This window comes from Neovison vison, chromosome 1, assembly GCF_020171115.1.
Source record: "Neovison vison isolate M4711 chromosome 1, ASM_NN_V1, whole genome shotgun sequence".
NCBI classification, from domain to species: Eukaryota; Metazoa; Chordata; class Mammalia; order Carnivora; family Mustelidae; genus Neogale; species Neogale vison.
Window position 1 is genome coordinate 221,190,916 of NC_058091.1, and position 25,089 is coordinate 221,216,004.

A 25,089-nucleotide genomic window follows, 5' to 3' on the forward strand; every position below is an offset into this window, starting at 1 on the left:
TATAATGGTTTCCATTCAATTTTACTGGATTGCTTATTAATATAGGTAGGACTTTGACACTGTGGGTTACAGATTTTTAGGTAAGAAACTGGCAAACCTGTTTGATTTATAAAGGATGGGATGAAAAGCAGGCACAATTCTTAAGTTTAGGCTTTTTTTTCCCCCCCAAGTCAGCATGACTACGCAATTCAGTAAAATGTTTTTAATTCATTCCACAGGTTTATTTTATTATTTTTAAAAGTATCTCTCTTAAAAAAGTATTTTATTCATTTATTTGAGAGAGATAGGGAAGGGGACGAGAGATCATAAGCCACGGAGGGAGGCAGAAGGAGAAGCAGACTCCCTGCTGACAGGGAGACCAATGTGGGACTTGATCCCAGGATTCTGGGATCATGACTTGAGCCAAAGGCAGATGCTTAATCAACTGAGCCACCCAGGCATCCCTCAGCTCATAAAAGAGGATTTAGAAAGGGAAGCCCCACCAAATATCATACCCTACCCCATCAAAGAGAAGGCCCACAGTCATAGTGTGAGCATCCAGCCTCTGGCCTGCCCGTCCCCCCTCAACCTCCCGCCCGCCCAAACTGTTGAGGAGGGAGAGAAGGAAGACTCTATCCTGAAAAAACACCAGGAAGAGAGATTTCACACAAGACTAACAGAGGTTCTAATCGCCTTCCTGCCAGGAGACACCCTGTAGGGTGACTTAAAGCCTCTTTCATGCCCTTGTCACTATGTTTCCCACCCTGTCCTCTGTGCAGTATGAAAAAAGAGGAGGAAAAATGCAAAGCGAAGGAGAAATGGCCCTGGGTATTGGGGTGGGGGAGCTGTCTACGTGATTCAGAGATGGGGTCGTGTCCCCATCAGACTGCTGTAGCACAGGGGGCAGGCCAGGGCCCCAAACCCAGCCAGAACCAATTGGTGTATGGAGAACAATGGAGAGAAAAAAAAGCAAAGTGGGAAAATCACCCCAAGAAATGAAGAAGAGATTTTTTGTTACTAAGCATTCCCCGTGTTTCCAACACAACACCGAAGTCTGACCTCGACCACAGCGGCAGTAGCGCCAGCAACTCCGGTGGGAGGGCTGACTTGGACAAGGACTGCACTACATGCTAGAGGCATCCGGTTTCCTTTCATTAAATCACTGAAAGCAACCCCGCAAAGGAGGCATTGTATCAACTCCATGTGTGGACGGGGAAACAACGTGTAAGGGAGAAAGCATACTGGACCACGAGTGCCTATTAAGTAAAGCGTGGAGAGGCTGAGCTGAAGTCTGTTTAAAAAACAGCCAGGCCCGTCCTCGGGGTCATAATGCCAACACGCCCACACAAAGCTGCCAGACACACTGTCTTCCAGCGTTCTTATCTCCGAGAAGCTGAACAATCTTCAGCATCTATCCAGCTCCCTCACTGTGCCTACGACACTAAGGTCCACAGGGTCAAGCCCTCCCGAGCGGCGTACCACATACCGCGCTGCAAGGACTCTCACTTCCACTCCTTCTCGTGGGGACACAATGATGACAGAGGATACCCCCAGGTCACTCAGCTTTACTCAGAGAAGCACAGTTCTCTAGATCCAAGGGCTCACAGGGCACTTCCGGACCATAGCGGGAGGACTGGGGTTCTCACTCCTCCACCCGGCCCTCTTTGGAACCCAAGTTGGGGAGGACATTCACTTCATCTCTGTGGATGACGACAAGGGGTCCTCCCCATAGGGTCACAGCCTACATTTCTCAGCCTTTGGCCTTTGTGCCACACCCCCTACCCTCCCAACCCTGCCCCAAGAAGAGGTTCCTTGACCATGGAGTCCTGTTTCTCGTGCACTTTTGCCGAGATGGGGAACAAAAGAATTAAAAGGACACACTGGGGAGAAATGACCTCTGGTCTAAGCTGCTGGGGCAATGCAGATGATGGCATTATGAGCCTGAAAAAAATGATCGAGCCCTGGAACTCATGCAGGGGACAGTGCTCACGGTAACGATTCACCATGCAGGGAAGGACAGGGAACGGTTATGTCTGGAGCTCCTGTGATGCACTACGTTAATGTGCCTGGTCGCTTCATGACCGTGTTCGCCTTCCGTCCTCGCAATCATCCTGCGAGGGGTACGGTAACATGCCCATTTCCCTAGATTAGGAAACTGCGACCTAGAACATGAAGAAACTACTCTAGACCTCTCAGCTGGTACACGGTAGGGAGCCAGTCACCTTATTGGACCTATGAAGTCCAATAAAACAGGCTGTTGCTCAATAGCTCACAGGTTCAAAAGTCTAGTTCGAGTAGGACAAGTTTCCAAATTCTAAGTTATGCTTCACACTAATGTTCTCCCTTGCAATTTTCTCTCCTTTCATGGAAGTTTCTTAAACATCCATTATGTTCTTCACACTCCTTTTCTTAGCCTCTCTAGTCTCTCGGGCAAATGTGAATTCACACATTTTCACGGTGCATTATTTTGCCCGCTAAATATGCATTAAATCCAAAATGCTGTCATTGGAAGCAGCATGGCAGGCCTGCGGGATTCTCAGCCTCGTTCTCCGGGCCCTACTGGGATCTGTCACGTTGGACCCGACTGTTTGGCAAGTACTTCCTGAAATGCTAAGAGCTTGGGCAGGGTCTTTTAAATATCTCTTTTGAGCTTCTGCTAGGAGATTCGCATCTCTAATTGTCAAGCCCTGAAAAGAACACAAGTAGCAGTCAGGGAGAAAATGCACAGAGAGGTAACTCACAGCATATAATATAGAAAGACGGGAATGCTGACCAGCATCATAGCCCTGTTTTGTTGAAGTCAAGATTCCTGGTCTTCTCAGAGGAGGGAAACAGACCAAAGACTCAGTGGGAAAACTCCCCAAACTGACCCAAAACACTGAAGAGAAGCGGGCTCTTGGGAAGGCACGTATCAATTCTATTGTTATCTTTGGTCATATCTCAGGACAATGCTTCTCTAGGACAGCTGAGTAGGACATGGACATTGATATTTGTGTGGTTGCAGGACAAGCTGGAAATGCCACTGGTTCTCCTATTTGGCTCAAGTGAGTAAAAAATCACTCCTCAAAACTCTGCTCCAGTCAAAGCTTGACACGGATTCTTTGACTGCTACTCCTCTCTCTGGGGCCAGAAAGCAAATGTGACTGCAGGTCACAGCAGATAGGGAGGAACAGCTTTGCTAGTTGCTTCAGACAAAAGGAACACCAAATAGGGTGGGAAGAAATATATTCTGTCCAAAGAGTTCAATCAGCTCAAAGGTGGGGGCACCACCACCATTGCTGGATCTCAGACATCCACAGGGGAAAGTACCAGATTATAGGGGCAGGAAATTAAAATGACAGTACCAGTGGCAGCAGTGTCTGACCTGGTGCTAAGAGCCAGAATGGGTGATCTTTCATCCTCACGGTAATCCTGCTAGATGGTACTTCTCTAAGCTCCACTTTACAGATGAAGAAATGAGGCACAGAAAAGGAAGCATCCTGCCCACAGTCACACAGCACAGATTTAAACTCAGGCAATCTGACTGTGAAGTTTGTGCTCTTAATTTCCACTCTTCGCCGAAGGCCCACTCATCCACTGCAAAAGACATACAGGCACACGGTACTCCAGAAGGAGGCTCAACTCAAAAACGTTTCCCTAAGCGAGGCCAGAGTTTCAGTCTTCTTTGACTCAGTCCGTGAGATTTTTCTGTACAAAGTCAAACAGTAAATACTTTGGGCTTTGTGGGTCATACAGTTTGAGGAGTCAACTCTGCCACTGCACTATGAAGGCAGCTACAGACAATGTGTATGAATGGCACTGCTGTGTTTCGATAAAAATTTATTTACAAGGTAAGAATATGATCTATGGGTTTCAATGCACCATCACCAAATCCAGTAGCACTGCATACTTAAGCAAGAATGGAGCCCTCCATCTGGGGGATGCTGTGGGCAAACATGGACAGTAGCATGTATATTTGGAGGAGTTATTGGAAAAATTGAGGGAGAGAATGATTTGTTTAGCATTTTCTGATATTTCTATTATAATGAAGTAGAATGAAACAGCTCAGAGTAAATATTCCATCAAGTCAACAATTTTCATTGCTGAAAATTATGGATACTATCCACAGTGTGCGTGTGGTGTTTATATTTATATTTTAATATTTAGCCCCATCTAGATAATACTGGGGCAGATTGGAACTCCATATTGGGATCTCTGTCTGTTCAGAATATAAGGAAGAGGAGAAGCAGAAAAAAAACTCTAAGTAGAACAGTCGGGGAAAAAATAAACAGCAAGAAACAAATCTATATTATCTCCTTCATCTTGAAAGCCAATGGTTTTAATCCTCTTTCTTGGGCTAGGGTGCTGATCACCATGACGGGACAGCATGGTTCAACCCCAGACACTCATTTCTAGTAATTAATTAGTTCAAGTACTGATAAACCATTTCAAAGTCTATAAACAGTTAACGGGCTGGGTCAAATCTTTTTGGGAATATATATGTATTTTTAAAAAAATCCAAACAAAAAAGTTCTACATCTCAAATCCTCTATTTTAATTTAAAGATGCATATTTTTCAGGATAGAAGAGTTCCATTATGCGCCCTCAGAGTTTTTCCTCCAGACCAATTTTATTTAGTGAAATAAATTAAGAATAACTTTTGCTGGTGCCTGGGTGGCTCAGTTGGTTAAGTGACTGCCTTCGGATCAGGTCACTATCCCAGAGTCCCAGGATCGAGTCCTGTATTGGGCTCCTTGCTTGATAGGGAGTCTGCTTCTCCCGCTGACCTCTCTCCTCTCATGCTTTCTTTCATTCTCTCTCTCTCTCAAAAAATAATAAAATCTTTAAAAAAAAAAAAAAAAGAATAACTTTTGCTTTGCAAAAAAAAAAGACAAAAACAAGAAAAACAAAAATCAAAGACAACCACCAGCCTTCCTAGTGTACATACTACTTTCAGAAAAAAATCCAAAATATTATTACAATGTGTTGTAGTCATGTCCTACATCAACCGACAGATGTTTCTTATGCAAGCCCCCCCCCAAACAAAGACCTCTGAGTGCTCCACAAAGACATTATTTTTTGCATATTAGCACAATTAAAACATATGTGCTCTAACCTGTTCCCAGTCTCTCCAGGGGATTCTGCCTAAGAAGCAAGGTAATCAGATCCTGGGCATCAGGGGGCGGGGCCTCGTCCTTCTCTGGCCAGTTGATCTCATCTGGAAGGGAGATAAGTTATTTACAACTTTATTGTTCAAACGGCAGTCTGGGTCCCAATAGCCAGGAGGATGCCTGGGAGTCTATTACAGAAACAGAATGTCAGGCTCCATCCCAGCCTGAATCTGAACCTGCATTTTAACAGGATTGTCAGTTGATTTCTGGGCCCAGTCTAGTTTGAGGGGCACTGTTTCATGAGACATGAACCAGCATAGCTTACAACAAGGCAGGGAGAAAATATTTCAATAATCAGTATCTTCCATTTATTTGCTTTTTTGATTCTTCAATTTTTTTTTTTTCTTTTTGGCAGACTTGGCTCAAAACAAATTATTCCTTCTAGTTATTAAGAGGACTTAATATGGTAAAAACTCTTAATACCTGTGTTTTAGATGATCGCCCTTCCAGGCAATCAAGAGAGTATGATTTTTCTTTCTCACTATTCTCAAATGTGAATTTGGCCCTGCCCTTAGAGATCTTCAGCTTCCAGAAGCACAAATTAATTTTGCAAAAATAACTATTTCTAGAGACAAATGAAAGGCCAAAGTGTTAAGCTTGGAGACAAAAAAATCCAAAGTAATCATGGTAATAATGGAAGTATTTAAAGTCTGTCCATAAATACTAGAATATGTTCTACATTCCACAGGAGTTCGCCTGAAGATAAGGTGTGCGTGCTTGTGTGTATGGAAATGCAATAAAAACATGAGTTATTTCTGTGTGTGCCTGCCTCCAGCTTCCTCTGCTGCAGTTTAAATCTGATTTGGAAAATAAAACATGAATATGCATCTGAGCCGTAAGGCATGGAGAACAAAGCCAGCATTTGCTGCTTGTGTTAATTAAACAGTTGATTCCTCTTGCCATTCAGGCCTTGGTCTATCAGAAAACAGCCTAGTTATAAATCCATAAACAGCTCAGATATTGTAGAAAAGGGTTATACACTGCAGGGAACCCACAAATCTACTTTGTTAAAGTTTACAAATATGCCTGGCTTGCAAAGTCAATGATACAGAATAATGCCGTGATTAAGGGACTCCTCATACCACCACAAATTTTCCCTCTCTTTCCATTGATAGACCTTGTAACATAGCCCAAAAGGTGGTTGAGTGGGTGATGCGGATGTCAGCGATAACTGGTAAACTTTGAAGAGGAGAGGCCTTTCTGATCTATGCTTCGGGAAAATTTATAAAAACAGCAGGTAGGGTAGTAATAGAACCTATTTAATTATCATTTAGTTTTGCCACAAGCCGCATAACAATAGTGAGGGTCAGCGTGCAGGTTAAGATCTAAAGGTTATTGAATTTTAAATGAAAGATGAACAGCTGTTACAGAAATAACATTACACCATAACAACCACCAATGAAATCATTAACAATCTGTGGATTAAATTTGCTTCCTTCCCATTCTCATTATTTATTATTTGGTAGACATTTGTTTTAGGGTTTATTACATTTTTGTTAATTTCTTCATTGGGTCATTAGCCATTTTCCCCCATTTATGTAAATGCTACCCACATTAACCTTTTCTTCCCTGGTGCAACTCTCCTATTATAGAAAGGAAGACTGGACGGCAATGAAATAATTTACAAATCCCACATGAATTTCTTTTGCAGAAAAGCACACATAAAAACTGGTCACACTGCTAGTACATTTCCAAATTCCATGTTAATGAAACTTCCTCAGATCAATTTTCAACACAAATTGATCCCCTGAGATTTGTGAAAGTCAGTTATGTGCTATGATGAGTGAGTTCTTTTAATGTGTTGGCTAAACTGTTTGATAAAGGTTAACATTTTAGTAGTTAAAATGGCAATACTCCACAGAATTGCATGAAATAGCTGTTTCCCAACAGCCGCTTGAAGAGAATGCCTGATGATATTTACCACTGATGACTTGTCCAAATAGCTCTTCTGGAGTATCCCCGAAGAATGGCACGCATCCAACCAGAAATTCATAGAGGATAATCCCCATGGCCCACCAGTCCACTGGCTTCCCATAGCCCTGCCTCAGAATCACTTCTGGTGCAATGTATTCAGGTGTGCCACAGACCTAAAAGATGATTGCAATATTAGAATAATTGGAATATTAGACATGAATTAAAATGAGCGAGATGGCTACACACCAATTATTTTGCCCAGAGCGCACCTGCTCAACCACAGAGATCCAATCGGACGAAGAACTTAGGAACAGCAATTATAAGTCAGTATCCATAACCCAAAGGCAATGAAATATTTAAACAGCAAAAAGGGGAAATTTAAAAAGCTGCTGCAATGTTAAACTATGTCTAATGAGTAATTTTGAATGGAAGGTTTGACGCTATTTGGTGGTTTCACTTATTTCACAGTATTAAAAACATTTTTAATCCTCAAAGTTAATATAATGATACATGTTTAATCAGTCACCACCACAGATAACTTTAGTATTTATATGACCAAATAGAGTCACATCCTGGTTACTTCAGAAAAGCATGACAGTTGAGATGTGTTTACCTTAAGTAACTTTACAATGAACAGATTGTGGGCACATGGTAATGAGGCATGCTTAAAGGGAAATGGGCCATGGCTCGGATTTTAGCACCCGTGATTGTACAATGCATCATGAGTTTCATGAGTACTCTGCTGAGACTCCTGAATTCCTTACAAAAACAGTTTTCCATTTGTCTCTCTCACATTCTCACTTGTGTGCAATTACATCATTCGTCTTGCTAATAGACCATAATGCTGGGGGAGGAATGTGGAGGAACGGACAGTTCAAAGAGGCCCAGGGAGAAAAATGGAAGCAATTTGCACTTTATTAAACGTAAGGCTCATACAGACATCTAAGCGCCCAGTCCTAATGCAGACCTGGCTTACACAAGTTGATTCGGAACGTCAGTGGCAATATCGTACTTTTTCTTTCTCTCTCTCCAGCTGAGCTGCAGCCAAGCCTACCTGTTTGTCCAGGAACTCTCGAGCATCCTTCTCGATATGACCCTCATAAAGATTGGTGGTCATGCTCATTAGTCCCACCTTGGATAATCCAAAATCTGTCAGCTTTATGTGCCCCATGGAGGTGACCAGCAAACTATGAAGCAAAAGGACACATACGATAACACTTACTTTGAAGTTCTTTTCTTTCTGTTTAGATTTTCTCCTTTTCTTGGCAATTTGTAAGACTATTTACTGTAGAGGTATCAATCTTATTTATTTAGAAAGAGGGGAAAGGCAGAGGGGCAGAGAGAGAGGATCTTAAGCATGGAGCCCACCACGGGGCTCGACCTCATGATCCTGAGATCATGACCCGACTGGAAATCAAAAGTTGGGACACTTAACTGACTGAGCCACCCAGGTCCCAGAGGTATCAGTCTCAATATAAATTCCAGCCTGGGGGGGGGTGCCTGGGTGGCTCAGTGGGTTAAGCCTCTGCCTTCAGCTTAGGTCATGATCCCAGGGTCCTGGATCAAGCCCCACATCAGAATCTCTGCTCAGCGGGGAGCCTGCTTCCTCCTCTCTCTCTCTCTGCCTGCCTCTCTGCCCATTTGTGATCTCTGTCAAATAAATAAAATTAAAAAAAAAAAAAAAAAACCAACCTGGAAAGAGATGGGGTCCCATTAACATATTACATATGTGTATCTGGCTCATGAGTGTGATTCACAAGGGAGGGCCAGATACCTGGCCTGGCTAATCTTTGTTGGAACAGCCACATACAATATCATTTACAGGTTTAAACTTAGAAAAATATAAGCATGGGACTCTGATATCTTTCTATTTTCAGAATAATAAAATAGAGAAGTATTCTCAATAATCCCATGCCATACATCAGAAACTAAGATAAGCAACCATCTGTGATTTAAGTGACACATAAGATAAAGAACTTGGACAGAAAAATGAACTACTGTTCAAGATTTCAACTTGTGGATCAATTATAAATTTCTGCTCATTAAGCACAAAATGCAGATTTCTTATATAATGCAAAGAATTCACATGTGACACTTTTATTAATTTAATCTTTAAAGTTTTCATTTTCAAAGGAAAAATAGAATTTTAATTAATTAAAATGTTAAAGGAAGAGAGGATGTGAAAAGAGAAAAAACAGCTACAGAAAGGAAATAGTTCATATTCTAACAGTTGTTTTTGTTAGGTAATGCTGTGAATGAATTTTTTCATGTTTTTCTGTACTTCAAAATTCTCTGGAATGAGCATGAATTAATTGTAAATCATAAAATTTTCAGCACGCTTAGAATCTTTACATGTTAACATGTAATGCTTTTAGAGGTATATGAAATTAGTAGAGAAAGCATAAAACATTTAATAAATGGTGTCAAGATGAATAACTTAGTCATTTGAGGGGAAAAGAGTCTATCTGTATCTCAAATCAGACATTAAAACGAATGTCACGAAGATTAAAAATTAAATTCAGTATTAAATGTGAGACAGAATATAATACCAAGTATATCATTGTGGCGTAGGGAAGGAATAGGGATAAAACCAAATGCAGAAACTATCCAGAAAAAAACTTGTAGCACATTTCTAGAAGCTATTCAAAACTGAACATGACAAAAAAACTTAGAAAATTTTAACTAATCCTGGCTTTATATCATCTTTTTCTTTTGTTTCTTACAAGCTATTATTATAAGCACCAAAGTCTTTAAATTATTATATAAATATTATCATATAAACTGCCAAAATAACTCACTTGGGAACATTACAGGAGAACTTCAAAACGTGCAAAGCAACATTAAAGAAAACAGTTTTAGAGACAGTAAACAACTTTTTGTATAGTGTGGAAAAAGAGATGTGTTTCCTTGGTGTACATACTTGTCTGGTTTCAAATCCCTGTGTACAATTCCATAATTATGTAGATATTCCAAGGCCAAGACCGTCTCAGCAAAGTACATCCTGGCCATATCAACAGGGAGAGGCCCCATGTTCTTCATTAATGTAGCACAGTCACCTCCTATAAAACCCAAGCACAAGATTTAGCAGGTGGAGTTATCAGCTAGGATTGAAGAAGACCATAGTTCAGATTAGAGACCTTCAAAGCAGAATGCCCTCTATCCCCAGACACAGCGTTTCAAATTCCTAAGTGGAGACCATGCACAGAGTAATCACGTCTCTAATTAAGATGTGGTGTGGGGTGTGGGGGGAAAAAAAAGTTGTTTTTTTTTTAAAAGCAGGAGTCCTTCCAAGAGAGCAGACTTGCTCTGAAGCGGAACTGAAATTTGAAGAACAAAATACACCAGCATAAAGCTTGGGTTCTGGAATCAGGCTACTGAGTTCAAATCCTACCCCTGACTCTTAAGGCAGGTAGATCTTAGTCAAACTAGACCGGGCTCTTTCCTGTAATATTAGGATATAAGACTGTCATCCCTTTTCAGATTATTGTGAGGACTAAATGAGGTAATCTATGTAAAGAATTTAGGATATTGCTAATATTTATTAAACATGTGACAAATGTCAGCTATGGTAAACACAACCAAGGTTAATAAAGCCCAGTGCTGGCATGGGGGAAAAAAAAACTGGGTGGAAATCAGGTAAGCTATGCTTTTGTCTTGTGTCCACAAGGAAAGTATCTAGTAAGTTTACCCCCTTCTCGGGTTTCAGTTCACTCATCTGCAAAATGAAAAGGTTGAACTAGATGATATTTAATGTTTCTTTGAGTTTTATAGTTTTGGGGTTCTGCTCCTCTAAGTTTTAGAGCTTAAATTAGATGCTCTAAATTAGATGCTCTGCAGACAGTTTTGGCCCTTCCTGATATATTCTTTTTATTAACCTAGTTTATGTCAATAAGTCATGGCCAAAAATGCAGAGATTGAATGTAAAATGGAAGGAAATAAGAATATTTAAAAGGTAAGCCATAAATGTCCAAAAAAAAAGGTAAATTTTCTTGACTTGTATGTTCTTTTCCCCTAACTCATTTTTAATTTCACACCATAGACCAAAAAAGGATGTATTTTTAATTCATTCTTTAAAAGATCAATTGTAATGAATGATTTTATGCTATGTGATAAAAGTAAGTAGGAAAAAAATCCCATCACCTACATTCTAACTTTAATGACCAATTGAGAAGAGGTAGTTAGGATTAAAAGCTATTAAAAAAGAAAAACCACCTTCTTCCAAATAGCACTAATTTTCCCTTTGTTATAGTAGAGCAGGCACTCTACAAGCAATTATCAGAAGATGATGACTGGGAATACAGCCATCTCATTGCCTGGCTTCAGTTCCTAGGCAGCTACAACCATTCCGCAGCCCAAAGGGAAGGTCTCCACCGCATAAGGAGCCAGTGATTTCTGGGTAAAGGTGTCATGTTCTCTGTGTCAGACACTGATTTACCTTCCACGTATTCCATGACCATGCATAGGTGGCGCCTTGTTTCAAAGGAGCAGTACATGCTGACGACAAAGGGGTTCTCTGCGAAAGTCAGGATATCCCGTTCCACGAAGGCCTGCTGGATCTGGTTTCGGAGGATGAGGTTCTGTTTGTTAATCTTCTTCATAGCAAATCTCTGCCGGGATTCCTTATGCCGCACAAAGTAGACTGCCCTGAAAAGGAGCACAAGAGTTGGGGTTCACGGGAAGTGATGATGCTTCTGGATACAGTAAACCATGTGATGGCCAGCTTCTCTTTTCTTCGTTCTTTCTTTCTTTTTTTTTTTTTTGCATTCACATTGCTGCTGGAATTCAGCTCATACACACTATCCTAGCAGTTACAAACATCCCACTCCAGGCCAAAATCTTATGGCTACATTTATTTATTTCTTATTCTTTCGCTAAATGTCATTGGTCACACATAAGACTTCAAATTCATCTTCACTGCAAGGACAGAAATGGACAGTCTCCTGAATGAGCTATTTTCCAAGAGCTAACCGATATTTTCAGTTCTTCCACAAACAAAGCAACATTCAATATATAAGTCAGAGCAGGAAAAGAATTTTAAAAAGGACATATACAACCATGAGCTATATCCTTTCAAGCATTAGATATATGTTAGGCATTTTTTTCTAGACTGACTAAAGCAGTAATTTTCTACATGGTACCCTTGGGATCTGCAAAAAGGACCAAAGCTTCTTAGGGTAGGTGGCTTCCAACTTGAGGGTAATTTACTCCCCATGGAATTCCAGATAAATGAGAAGTATGTAATAGGTCATGTGAGGCTGTCTTGCAATGGAGAGTAGTGTATTTCCTCACTACATACATCAGTATGATTTACACCTACGGCTGTTTCAACAGAAAATGCATTTCCCAACATAAAAGGAAGCCAATAATACACTCGTCCATCCGACCCATGGCCAAGGGGACAGCCAACTTTACTGTAAAATGAGGAGGCTGCACTCACACACATACTCTAGAGTACCAATTCTGGCTGGGCAAAGACAATGGACTCTTCGAAGCTTGATGTGGAAGAAACCAGTCAAGAGGAGGAGGAGGCTTAAAACCTCACCTGGCAATGATGAGCAACAAGGAAAGTATCTTCAACTGGCTCATTTGCTCCTAAGTTACTCTTCACTTGTCATTATTGTGGAACAGATGTGAGCTCTCAGGTTAGGAAATGTTCAAATAAATAATAATTTACCTAAACAGCAATCACTCACAGTAAAGGATGTCGAACGTCTGTATCCTAAAACAAGGGGTTATCTGATCTGAGATGCATATTCCACTGTTAATTTTCACTGCTCATGAAAACTGAATGCAAGGGGGACTATAACCCTCTAAGTCCCTGCTGAAACAATCTCCCAGAGTAAAATCCACTTACATAAATCTGAAGTATATTCAATCTCAGTTTAACTGATATTCACATGTTCCTCCCAACTGTTCAACTAGAAATTCATTTTTCTTTCAATTTGTATGTTTGCCTTTTCACTGTATCCGTCTTTCTCCTTCACTTGCAAAATCAATTTTTTTGCGGTCTCTGTTTAAACCTTACCTTTTTGTTTTTGCTTTACTTCTCCCCCCAACCCCAATATTTCTTAGGTCTTCTCTTCTTTCCTTCACTGTATAAAAAAAATCTCTTTTACCCACACTTTTTATAACCAACTCAAGGAAGAATCTAGCGCTGTTATTTCCACTGTACCACAAACTGACAGGGGAGCTGGCCAGCTGGGTGGCCAACACTTTCCACACAGGCTAGCAGTCTTCTTCAGGGTGTCAAACGCTGGGGCTCTCACCAGCTGGGTTTATTCCTACACCTGTTTTTCTGGTGAGGCTTGATATCAGGATTAACTAATTTAAACAAATATTTAAACCAATGAAACAGGAGTGTGAAAAAGAAAAACTTCGTTGTTTATTTAAAAAAAAATGGAATGCTTTGGAAAGTACTGATAGATATGCTAAATATGAGCTACTAAATAAAAATCCTATTGATTTAGTATGGGTGAGAAGGTTTTCAAAAGTGGGAAAAATAATACAGTCTAGATTCCTACACGCAGATTGCTTCAAGTTCCTGCTTCATATTTAAAGCAGTGAACAGTAGAAAACAAAAACAATGTATTAGAAAGATGGTTTATATAGGCTGTCCTAAAAAGGCCTTATATCAGAGGACTACTGAACTATACACACACACACACACACACGTGTGTGTGTATGATTATCATTTCTTTTTTGAAGAGAGAGAGTACACGAGTGGTGGGTAGGGGGGTGGAGAGGGAGAGAGAGAAGCCCAAGCAGGCTCCATGCCCAGCACAGAGTAGGACATGGGGCAGGATCTCACAACCTATAGATTGTCACCTGAGCCAAAATCAAGAGTTGGATGCTTAACTGACTGAGCCACCCAGTCAGTTAAATTCATATATATGTATTTATATATATTTAGATTACACTGAAATGTTTAATTTCAGGATGCATCTGAAATTACAAGTATGTTTAAAGTATACATCTTTTTTTTTTAATGATTTCCGACTCTGACCAATTTAATTAACCAACCGACTACTACTTCTTTCTGGATCAAAGACTTTTACACTATTTTTCTTTTTCCAAATACTGACTGCATAAAATCAAGATCCCCCCAAAACCTTGAGCTTCTCCTAATCAGATTTCGGAAAGTGGACAGACAGATACAAAGGGAGCACAGAAAATAACCTGACTTACTCAGAAACAGAAGACAAACACTGGGGAACAAATATTGTTATGAAGACGAATTTCTGAAACAGGGAATTTACATTTTAAAATGAAATTTAGATTTTGAAATGTTGAAAAAAACAGTATCTTTACATAAGTGCTTGCCTACTACCGAGAGTCAACTAGAATACAGCTCACGTTCTCTCTCTTTGGATATTTCACACCGAGTAGATGTTGCACTGAGCACCCTCCAGACATGATACTAAGAACCTCACTTGTAGACTGTCAGAGGGCTGCCATGGGATTTTCAATCAACTATCAGTGTTTCTTACATGGAAAACTGCTTAGCCGTATGTCTGAGAACAGGAAGTGGGGAAGGAAGAACAGCCTTCCACCATATAATGAAAGAAAAAGGAGAAAGAGGCTTCGGGCCCAGTTTGACTGGCGTCCGAACTAGGTTTCCCAGGGGCACTCTGTGAATGGGGAAGGACCCATACCTTTACTCTCAGACTTGCAATTTATAGAACCTCATGACTTTTTGCTTTGCCTTACTAGGATGTGCTTAACATCATCAGTCAATGCCTAGGGAAATTTACCTACATCCACAGAAATTAATCCTATAGGTAGCTTGAGACATCACTGCCCGGGGACGCTCATATCTTGATCAAGTTGCAAAAGTCAACTACGCTTCTTAATTAGAATCTGCTGTAGCTACTTATCTCTTTGTTTTATGTTCTTGTTTTTACAGTTCTTTACTGCCTTGGAATAGTCTTTTTAATGCTGAAATCCGGTTGTTGAGCAGTAATTGTCCTCTCTCATGTACACCCTCCTTCCTCTCCTGAAAGCTGATGTTCCAAATTGACTTAATTCAGCAGAGAGAGGGTGAGAGAGATTGAAACAGAGAGAGAGACAGAAGCTGGCTGACGGACAAGACATCTAACACTGCTAAGCACAGCTATACACCATCCAAGGTTATAAAACTGGCCTGAACTGACTCAGCCCCTCATTTCTCTGCAGTTTGGCCTGAAAGAAAGGCTGCTTTCTTTCAAAAGGCTGCTTCTGTCTCTTTTTTCCTACACTGATCTGCCTGGTAAATAATAGAACCCAAGGGTGGGGGATGATGCATAGAGCCGGATACCTGTCCTCTCTCAGTCAAGCTTTTTTTCACCCCAGGCAGAAGTGAGGAGTGGGAGGGTAGAGAGAGAAGGAATCAAAAGCTGATGGGATCTAGAACAGAATGAATCGGTCCTCTCTGGAGTGTGAGTATCTCATGTGTATAAAATAATGCGTAAACCCGAAAGCCCAGGGCATGAATCCGTGCGAGCAAATCTGTACATGCGAACAAGAGTGAACGTATTAGAGGAAAGGCTGTAGGGAGAGAGCTGTAGCCACCAACCTATGCACATGCGTCTGTCGCATAAATGACCCCATCTTTTGAGGCATCAAAGAGAATGAAGTACAGCAAAGCTAGAAACAAAACGCAAAGTGGGACAGAAATGTTGTGCCTTTGAAACTTAATTTTTTTTTAATTAAGTCAGTTTTACTCTTTCACTCTGAAAACAGCCAAAGCTGTCCTTTAAAAGTCCAGGTGGAATCAAGAAAAGACGGCTCCAAGTTGCAACAGCAGCACCTGGAGAAGGGAGGAACACTGCTTGGAATCAGCACACCTGTGACCAGCCATGCCTCTGAGCCCCTCTTTCCCCATGACTAGGCGGAAATAACATCAACAGCAGTTGGGGCTCTTTTGAGAAGAAAATACAAATAAACCAGTGCTCAGTGTACAAAACATGTTCAGCAGAGGAGACTGGATGATACCAAATTAGCAGACTGGGTTTACAACATGAACTGTCACTAAGTATGATGTTGAGAAAACCCTGATGTGTTATTTAGCGCCTTCTAATGACAGGGTTAGTTTCCAGCACAGGTGATTTTCACTAAGTCGCAGAATCAAGGTCACTCGAAGCCACCAAGGTGAGTGGTGGACTTTAACACAAACGCCAAGGAAACCTCCCACAGCCTCAGTTCATCAGCCCAGAGAAGCATCCCCGTGTTTAGCCAGGTTCCAGAAGCCTGCCTTCAGCATCCTGACTGGGTAGACAAATGGGTTTAGCGCCATTCAAATTTTAAATTAAAAAGAATTAAAACGAAGGGGAAATCTGTCAGAAATGTAATGGGAGATTAAATCTGAGGAGAGCAAAAGAGGGAAAGAAGTTTTGGCTGCTGGGCAGAAGTTCCCGCAGGCAGCTTGTCAGCCCATTAATGACTTGGCCTGCATCCGGGCTGTTTACCGATTCACAGCTTGTTTAACTTCTTGTATATTCCCAACCAGTCCCCGAAGTGTGATATACCTCATCTACGAGACAGCGCTTTAATTGCACTACAAATGAGTTTACTCAACCAATTAGAACTCCAAATACTGCTAAGATATATGCCCAAATTTGATAAAAGTGGTGCTTCACAGATCATCTTATTCTAGAATTCCACTGCCAATAAAATCTATCAGTGCTCCAGCCCAGAGACCCATTAAATGAAAGACCCGTGTTTTTCCCTAATGAAGGAAGAAATCCTCGGAGGATCTCAAGAACCAACAGGAACTACAACCAAGTAAGAAACAAACAAAACTCACAAACGACTATATGCTAAATCATTTTTCTTAGGGGATAAAGTTTCCGCGAGGCCTTTGAATGAAAGACAATGTTATGAAAATAGGACATCAGAAAACATTTTCAAGCCACATAAAGAAATATACCATTTGACATAATCCTGGAAATAAATCAGTGAAGCACAGAAAGGACTCACAACTATTTAAGTTCTTCACGAAGTTAATGGTGTGGAAAATATTAGAGACAAAAAAAAGTCATAAGGAGAAATATCCCTTGTGGCATAACAAAAATCACTTTATCTCATCTGCTCATCTGTGTGATAAATGGCAATAAATGTCTATGGGATTGTTTATTGCTCTCCATATACAGATGGAATTGAGATTAATACTTAATTAAACTAGAGCTCTTGGGCTGTCTAAAACGGATCAGGACACGGGATGTGTATTAATTACCCTTCCTAACTGTTTCTTAGTAACTCAGCAGGATCTCCTCACCACTGACCCTTCCTACGCCCTGAGAGGAAAACCCTGTGTCTCTAAATAAGAAGCAAGAAGGGGGCATCGCTAATGTGACCAGATAAGAACACGGACTTCAGCTGAAAAGCAAAACAAAATGCTGGTATAATATAAAGACTGAGGGAAATATACTGCTTTAAATTTTCAAGCAGTCTTCTCATTTAAGTACTTCTCTCACCAGAATGACTGGCGGTCAGAGAGGAAGTACTAGCTAACTCTTAAGTAGTGATGCTATCTATATATGAATTTACATGTTTTCAGAGATATAGATTATATATATATCCAGATAGAAATGTATGTATGCATATATACGACCAAGAATCAGGTATTTCTGCACCCCAAGGGCACAGTAAAGGAAGCGGAAACAGGTATATATAAAAATGTACCTTTACTTTATAAAGTCTCCTTCTCCATACCTCTAAAATAACTCCAGGTCACTTGATAGGCTTTCCTGATGGAGTATCTAAATGAAAAACGATTTGGGCTGCATATTATACCCACCAGTGGAGGAGCAGTGAACTGAAAACTCAAGTCCCTAATGAGGTCTATTTGGCCTAGGATAAATGCGAAGAATGTATTACTCAGGTGTGTTAAAATACAATAGAGAGCTTTCTTGAATTACTCACCCATAGGCTCCATTGCTAATCAATTTAATCGTTTCAAAATCACTTTCCCGAGGTTTCCTTTGAAGTTTCAGGGAAGCATTTGAGCTCTTGGAAACAAAATAAGGAAGTTAGGAGAGTTGAGAACTCAAGAAAATGGTTTTACTAGTACCACAAATAACATTTGCATTCTATGCTCTGGTGTTGAATCTGTTGAAGGGCAGTATCTGAGCCAAAGGAAGCTGGCACACAGCTTTCAAGTTGAGTTCTGCAGGGCGGTGCTGAGAGACTGCCTCTCGTGACGGAGCCTCAGTCTAGTTTAAGTGAACCTCCATTTCTGGGAGACGAAGGCACCAAGCTTTTGAAAATTTCTAATTTGGAGGTGCCAGGGTGGTTCAGTTGGTTAAGCCTCTGCCTTCAGCTAATGTCATGATCTCAGTCAGGATCCTGGGACCGAGTCCCAAATTGGGCTCCCTGCTCAGTGGGGAGCCTGCTTAGCTCCTTCTGTCCCTCTCCCTGCTCATACTCTTTCTCTCTCACTCAAAAAAATAAATAAAATCTTTAAAAAAAATTTCCAACTTGAATTTACCTCTGTAAACTATTCAAGCTAGCCTCATCCCAGTCTTTTCAAGTTTTGAGATTAAGTCTAAAATGTCAAACCTTAACTCTAATTTCAGTCATAATAGAAAGGGGCCACTGTGGCTCTACATGGAAGGACAGTTGGTGCAGCATTTCTGTCCCTGATCAGAGGATGTCTGTCCTTCCTGTGGCAACCGTTCTTATTTGGAAAAGGGAGTCAGCAACAACGAGGCAATGTGTGCCTCTCCTGACTTCCACATCATTAGTCTTACCATGGGTTAGATATCTATTCTCAAAAAGACATTTCTTTAAAAGTTGAGTTCAAAGGGTAATAATAAGTAAAATGGGTTTGTTTGTTTGTTTTGGAAATATTCTTTCATACTCCACATATCTTAGGACTGAGAGGATGAGCATGGACAGCCTCTTTGCTCCTTCTGCAGAGCCCAGAGCTCTTTCCTGTAATTGTGGAAGAAACCCCATGAGTCTGAGGTGTTTGTCACCCTCCCCCACTGGATGCTGTCATCAGTTGACACACTGTCCCATTTATCAAAGGAAGACCTGGGTACCCAGCTTCCCACCTTCCTCTATGCTTCTCTCACTATCCTGGGTGACTTCAGGGGCCATGAAGTGGCCTCTGAGCTACTTATATTGCTCAACCAAGCCACTCTTCTTCTTCTCTATTTCACCTAGGTTTCTGGCCATGGGCCCTGGGTCTAGTCATCACTGCTAATGCCCTATCTCAGAGGACATAATTCAAGACTGGAACTACTCACTTGTCCTACCATTCCACTCTGATGGGGCCCTGCAGCTTTGGACTCAAAAGATCCTTTTCAAGGCCCACCTGTCTCATTAACTCTTCCCCATCCAGATGACCACATTCATGCCCATGGATGACTCCTACCCCATTCAGAACTCCACCAAAAACCCTCCAAGTACTGGGACATCCCACACCATGTAGACGGATGCTAGTGTGATGGCTCTTCTTGAATGTCCCCCCAAAACTTAAGTCTACACTTATTCAAAATTATAATATTATGGTATTATTATTATTATTATAATATTATAATATCCAAATTCAAAATTATAATATAATTATATAATATAATATAAAATTCAAAATTATAATAATTAGGATAAAGGTAACAAAACAATTATCATTTATTTAGCATGTAATAATGTTGCTGATCTAACTATTTCACATAAATTATCTCATTTATTATTTTGTCACCTTATATATTTATTTTATAGGAGAGGAAACTGAGGCACAGAGAAGATGCCCACAGTTAGTGAGAGATGCAGCCAGCTTTCAAATCCAGGTCATCTTACTCTAGAGACTTAGCCCCCAAGCTACACAGCTGCCTCTCTTTCCTGACCACCCCCAACTTGCTTCAGCCTGGTTCCCCTTCTGGTGTTCACAATTAGGGACAATGGCACCAATATCCCGGAACTCTTCCTTGTGCCACTGCCAAGCCTCTTGAGTGGCTTCTCCATGGTCACCCCTATGTGCCCCCCTCCCCCCATCTGTGATCTATACCGCCGTTGTAAGATTGTTTTTAAGCTGTAACTCTGACTGGGTCAACTTCCTGTCCATCTGTCCCAACCCCACAAACACATACATTTCTTCCCAAGTTCATAACTTCCCACCATTCTTTGAAAGAAAAGATTTGACAAAGATGAACAGTAAGGACCTCAATGTCTGGTTTTTGCTCCCAGCTCTCCAGTCTCTATGATGTCCTTGCCCTTACCCTCAGATGCACTCTGATCCCTTGTGACACAGTCTTTGTGCAGGTTGCACTCTGGGCCTGGAATGTTCCCTCCATGTCCTTCTCACCCTAGTAACTTCTCATACCGCAGCTCCTGGGCCATTTCCTCAGGAGATCTTTTTGGATTGGGAAGACTAAGGTCACTCTCTGTCAATGTTATGTTTTAGTAGCACAGGGCCCTTTTTCTTTGTACATCTTCTTCGAGTTTATCATTTTTATTTTTTGTGTATGGTTTCTTTTTATTAATCTCTTTCTCTTTGGAAAGAGGGGCTAAAATTATATGCTTACTGTCTTGCACACAGAAGCACAACACATGCTTATGGAAGAAATAAAGTTACTGACACAATGCAAATCTCCAGAAGCTGATAAACAGAAAAACCAACACTGTATTTCATCGAGAAAGATACTTACACTCACTGATTCATCTGTTTCTGGTGTTTCTGCTGTCCCACTATCATAGTTTCCCAACTGAGCCATTTCTAAATTAAAAAACAAAACAAAACAAAATAAGGTTTAAGAGAATAGGACAATTTCAACTAGATAAGAAGTAACTTCTTCAATACCTAAAAAAAAAATTATACTTCAATGTACCCATGGGAAAATCTTAAATCAAAAATGGCAAGACTTGATAACTGACATTCTGGAAATTGTTCAGGACATGCCCTCCCCTGGAACCCCATTTCTCATGAACACCTAGATCCTAGGTACTTCAGAGCTGGGCCTCTGCTTCAGCTAGCAGGACTGACTGGCCAACACAAACTTAGGGTTGGGGGGCAGGGGTGTGTATGTAATAACTGTTCTTATCATTGGGTTCTCAAGAGAGGCACATATTCCCAGGCTCAGACAGGCATGGAAGACGCACTGACTCCAGATCAGAGATGATCCTCAACTTGAGGTTGAATATTCCTTGTTCTGTTTCTTTGCAGCCACTGAGTGATATCCCCTGCCTAGTACATGAAGAATTTGCAATTTTTCACAAAGGAAGTAGTAGTTGTTGAGAGGGGCTGGACAACAAAAAAACTCAGCACACCACCATGATCAGCACATCCTAGGGAACTTTCACCCACAGGCTTTCCCCTCTGTAAAATGGGAACAATGTATTCATGTCTGAGAGTTTCTTGTAAGTATCATACAGGATATTCCTGTAGGGCTCTTAGCATGTCGACTAACAAAAGTGCAGTGTTCACTTAATATTGATGGTTATTTACGATTATTAGTTACACCCTGTTAAGTTAGTCAATCCTGAGCTGGATGCCACATGCCTGACACCACCTTAAGTACTATCCTGGTGGTCTAGTTAAGAGACAAAACCAAAATAAAATTAAAAAAAAAAAAAAAAAGAAAAAAGAAGAAGAAAACAGCATTTATCTGCTCAGTCTACAATGGAATGCATCTCTGAGTCTATATAAGTAAACGAAGAAACCTAATTCATTTAATTGTTCATTTTAATTTTTATTTTTAAAGAAAAAAAGGTGTTTAATTAAAAAGAACATGAAGGAATTCTCTCCAAAATGCTGATGGGGAGTTAGTTATCTCTGAGTGGTAAGATCATAGGTACTTATATTTTCTAATTTTTCAAAATTGAACATGTATACTAAATTATATATAGTAACTTATGCAAAAGTTATAGTTTTTAGTTACCTATTTTTGTATGCATCTAAAAGTAGTCCTTAGACTCTCATTTCATGTATTCATATTCTTACAAATATCATCATCCTTTTTGGGAGAGATTACCCATAAAAGATATGAAGCAAAACAACACTGGAGTGTTGTCTTCGGATAAAACCCAACAAACTCCAGAATCTAAAATAACTGAAGACTGACACTAACTTTCCTAATTTATCAGTAGGGGAAATTCAAAAATAAAAATGAGCTCAGTACAAACCAGGTGATTTCTTAGTGTCATTCAAGTGATGTCAACTTCCTGCATGATGGGCACTTTAGATTGGGGTACTGGGAGGGGGGCGCAAATGTATTCACTCTCAGGGACTCTCAAGGATAAGATGGATTTTAATATTGTTTAAATAAAAGAGCAACAGTACCTAAAATTTATTAAGCATTACTGCATCTTGGGGGGAGAGATGAACTCCTATAATCCTAAAAACAACTCTACAAATAGGTCCCATTTCCCTGGTTTTATGGAAAGAATACTGAGGCACAAAGGCTCATCAGCTGCAGGGTCAAGGTCATGGCCCACAGGGCTGGGGCCAGGGTGCAGACCTGAGCTTTTCCACTCCCCATCCTCACCCCCAAACTTCAAAGCTCAGGCTGTAGGTCTGTTAGTGTAAGTGTTGACAAGAAGGGGAATAAATGTAGATGAGAGTCTAAATAATGGCATGTTAAGGGGTAACAAAGAGATTAAAAATCACTGTCAGATCAGAATCAAGAATATGAAGCGTCAAGAGTTAAAAACATGACTCCCAGCGATGAGTTTGTATCACTAAATTCAAAACTTGTCCAAGATCACCATTAAGATTTTTTTTTAGAGTCTCTATAAAGGCACATAAATGGGCCTCAGATGATTCACCTACCAAAGTTCAGCCCACAGTGATCTTTACTGTCGGGTTAAGAAAACTGCAAAGAGCCCACTCGCTCTACAGTTCAAGGGCTGAACCAACCTCAACTCTACCAGCGTGAACAGTCACTTTAATATACTTTGACAGCCTCCCCACTCCAATTATTTTCATAAAAAAAAAACAAATTAAAAAATGGCTGTTTTAAATAGGATTTCTGCTAAATAACTATTATCTGGGAAATACATATTATTTGCAAGCAGTGAGTAGTAATGGAATGGAACCAGGAGTCAGCTTTTGAAGCAGGAAGCTAAGGCATCGTTTTGCAATGCCTGAAGAGATTTTTAAAACTCATCTAAATACCATTAAACATCTGCCCTTTTTATTTCATTGATTTAAACCATTTCTGAAGACTCATGATTCAAAAAGGTAAAGATGGTAATTTAAAAGCCATGGGGAAAAAATCTCTCCCCAGGGAACTTTTCAGGAAAAGCAGCCACCAGCCTCTGATAAGTGATGAATCTGATGTGGTACTGCTTTCAGGACAATATAAATTTATCTGGCATTATCTCCCAGGAATGCATGCATCATTTCACTGGAAGCAAAGATCCGATGGCCGTAAGAGCAAACAAAGCGGGGGAAACAGGAGAGCAGGGCAGAGAGCAGCAGGTTCCTGGGCTTTAGATGGGAAAATATCTGTGCCAACAGTTACCATCATTACAAACAATTTAGCAAGATAAACGCTGTTTGCAAATTCAATTTTACGAACCAGGAAGAGGATTTCGAATTAAGGAGTCTTTGATTGCTTTTGACTCTTCCTAGGCGGTATGTAACTTAAGTGTTTTAAAGGCTAATCCAAATAATAGAGAGCAGGAAAGGGTTGGGGGCAGAGGAGTAGTTTAGTGGTATTAGATTTTTAAAAAACCACTAACAAGATGCTTAGTCTTCTGTGTATTTAATAACATTAGACCTATAAGCTTTTAGAAACATTTTCCCCCCGACTGGCCTTCCTGTATATTACCATTTTTCACAATTTTTTGTTACATGCAAAAATCTACCTACCAACACTGTACCTCGTCTAAATCTATCGTCAGTTGCATTATTCCCCAATTACTTTAAATGTCACTTTTAAATTAATTATAATTAATTTCTTTAGCAACATCTTCAAAATTAAAAGTACACTTGAGAAGAACCCTACTGAGCTTTGCAAGAGAAAAAGTACTCAGAGAAGGCTGTAATCTGAACCCTCGCAGGACGTTGTGGTATTGTCAGGCTGACAGGCCTCTGGGATTTCAAGGCCTCAGACCCACACTCTAGGTAGAACACAAAATGGGTCAGGTTCACCTGCTCTTTGGGACTCAGTGTAGTGAGTTGTGAACCCCATAGTGAAGGGTTGCTTTCTTTCTTCAAAGCACAACTGGCTCCCCAAATTTGCACTCTTCAACAGACAGAGCTAAATCATGTGGAAAAAGTAAAGACTTGCTAAGTTCTTGTCTGAAGTCGTAGTGCACAGTCAAGTGAAAGGTCAGCCCAACCAAGGTACGTACCTTCCAAAGGATCCTTATTGAGCCCCAGCTGGCTAATGATGTACCTGGGAATGTCGGTTTTAATACCCTGTCCTTCTTTTGCATGGCCTTCTGCTGCTTCCAATAGGTAGTAAAATTCTTCAGGATCAAATTCCTAGCAGAAGACAAACACAGATGTATACTTATTTGAGCCAAAATTCTCTGAGGTTTTATTAGATAAATTCCTCTCACAATAAGATTTGCTCAATATACACAGTTACGGGTTGTTTATGCAGGAAGGAAGCAAACGGCTTTTTAAAAAGTATGCAATTCTTATTTCATATTTGAAGGCTTTCATATTCTAAGGCAATGCATGCATGTCCTTGGTAACTCATAGAGGAACCACTTCCAGTTTCCTTAAAATGCAACCTTGAAGATATCCTACTGCTATCTTATTGAAAATGAACATGTCTAAAATTCAAATAATGCCTTTTTTAGTAAAATTTTTAAATCTAAAATCTCATCCAGAAGATTCAGTTTCTCTCTTTGCATAAACAGCCTCAAAAGGAGTAATGCTAGAATCCATATTCTCAAAGGTTTTGCAGGAAACTCCATTAGTACAAAAGGGTGCAAAAGTATTTTTTAAAATATCAAAATTACCACTTTTTATTAGTACGTTCTAAAATTAAGTTAATATTCATGGAATGTGAAGATTAAGAAAGACAAAATTACAAAACTAATGCTATTACCTGTGTCTATTTTTAAAATTTTGTAGCATATTTTGCCTATGTATTTTATTCGCTTTGGTTGC

The 25,089-nt window shown here is 40.3% G+C and overlaps 1 protein-coding gene across 8 annotated transcripts in view; it reads right to left on the bottom strand.

The window, feature by feature from the left end:
- Nucleotides 1–25,089, bottom strand: part of MAST4 (microtubule associated serine/threonine kinase family member 4) — a 553,319-nt gene that overhangs the window by 30,365 nt on the left and 497,865 nt on the right. For all 8 annotated transcript variants that reach the window (XM_044267825.1, XM_044267824.1, XM_044267823.1 and 5 more), the window contains 8 exons: nucleotides 24,321–24,453; nucleotides 20,672–20,739; nucleotides 17,943–18,028; nucleotides 11,479–11,687; nucleotides 9,964–10,102; nucleotides 8,098–8,230; nucleotides 7,051–7,216; nucleotides 5,075–5,176 (listed from right to left, as the gene is read on the bottom strand). In XM_044267825.1, coding sequence (XP_044123760.1) covers nucleotides 5,075–5,176; nucleotides 7,051–7,216; nucleotides 8,098–8,230; nucleotides 9,964–10,102; nucleotides 11,479–11,687; nucleotides 17,943–18,028; nucleotides 20,672–20,739; nucleotides 24,321–24,453 — 1,036 coding nt within the window. The remainder of the gene's footprint in view (nucleotides 1–5,074; nucleotides 5,177–7,050; nucleotides 7,217–8,097; nucleotides 8,231–9,963; nucleotides 10,103–11,478; nucleotides 11,688–17,942; nucleotides 18,029–20,671; nucleotides 20,740–24,320; nucleotides 24,454–25,089) is intronic.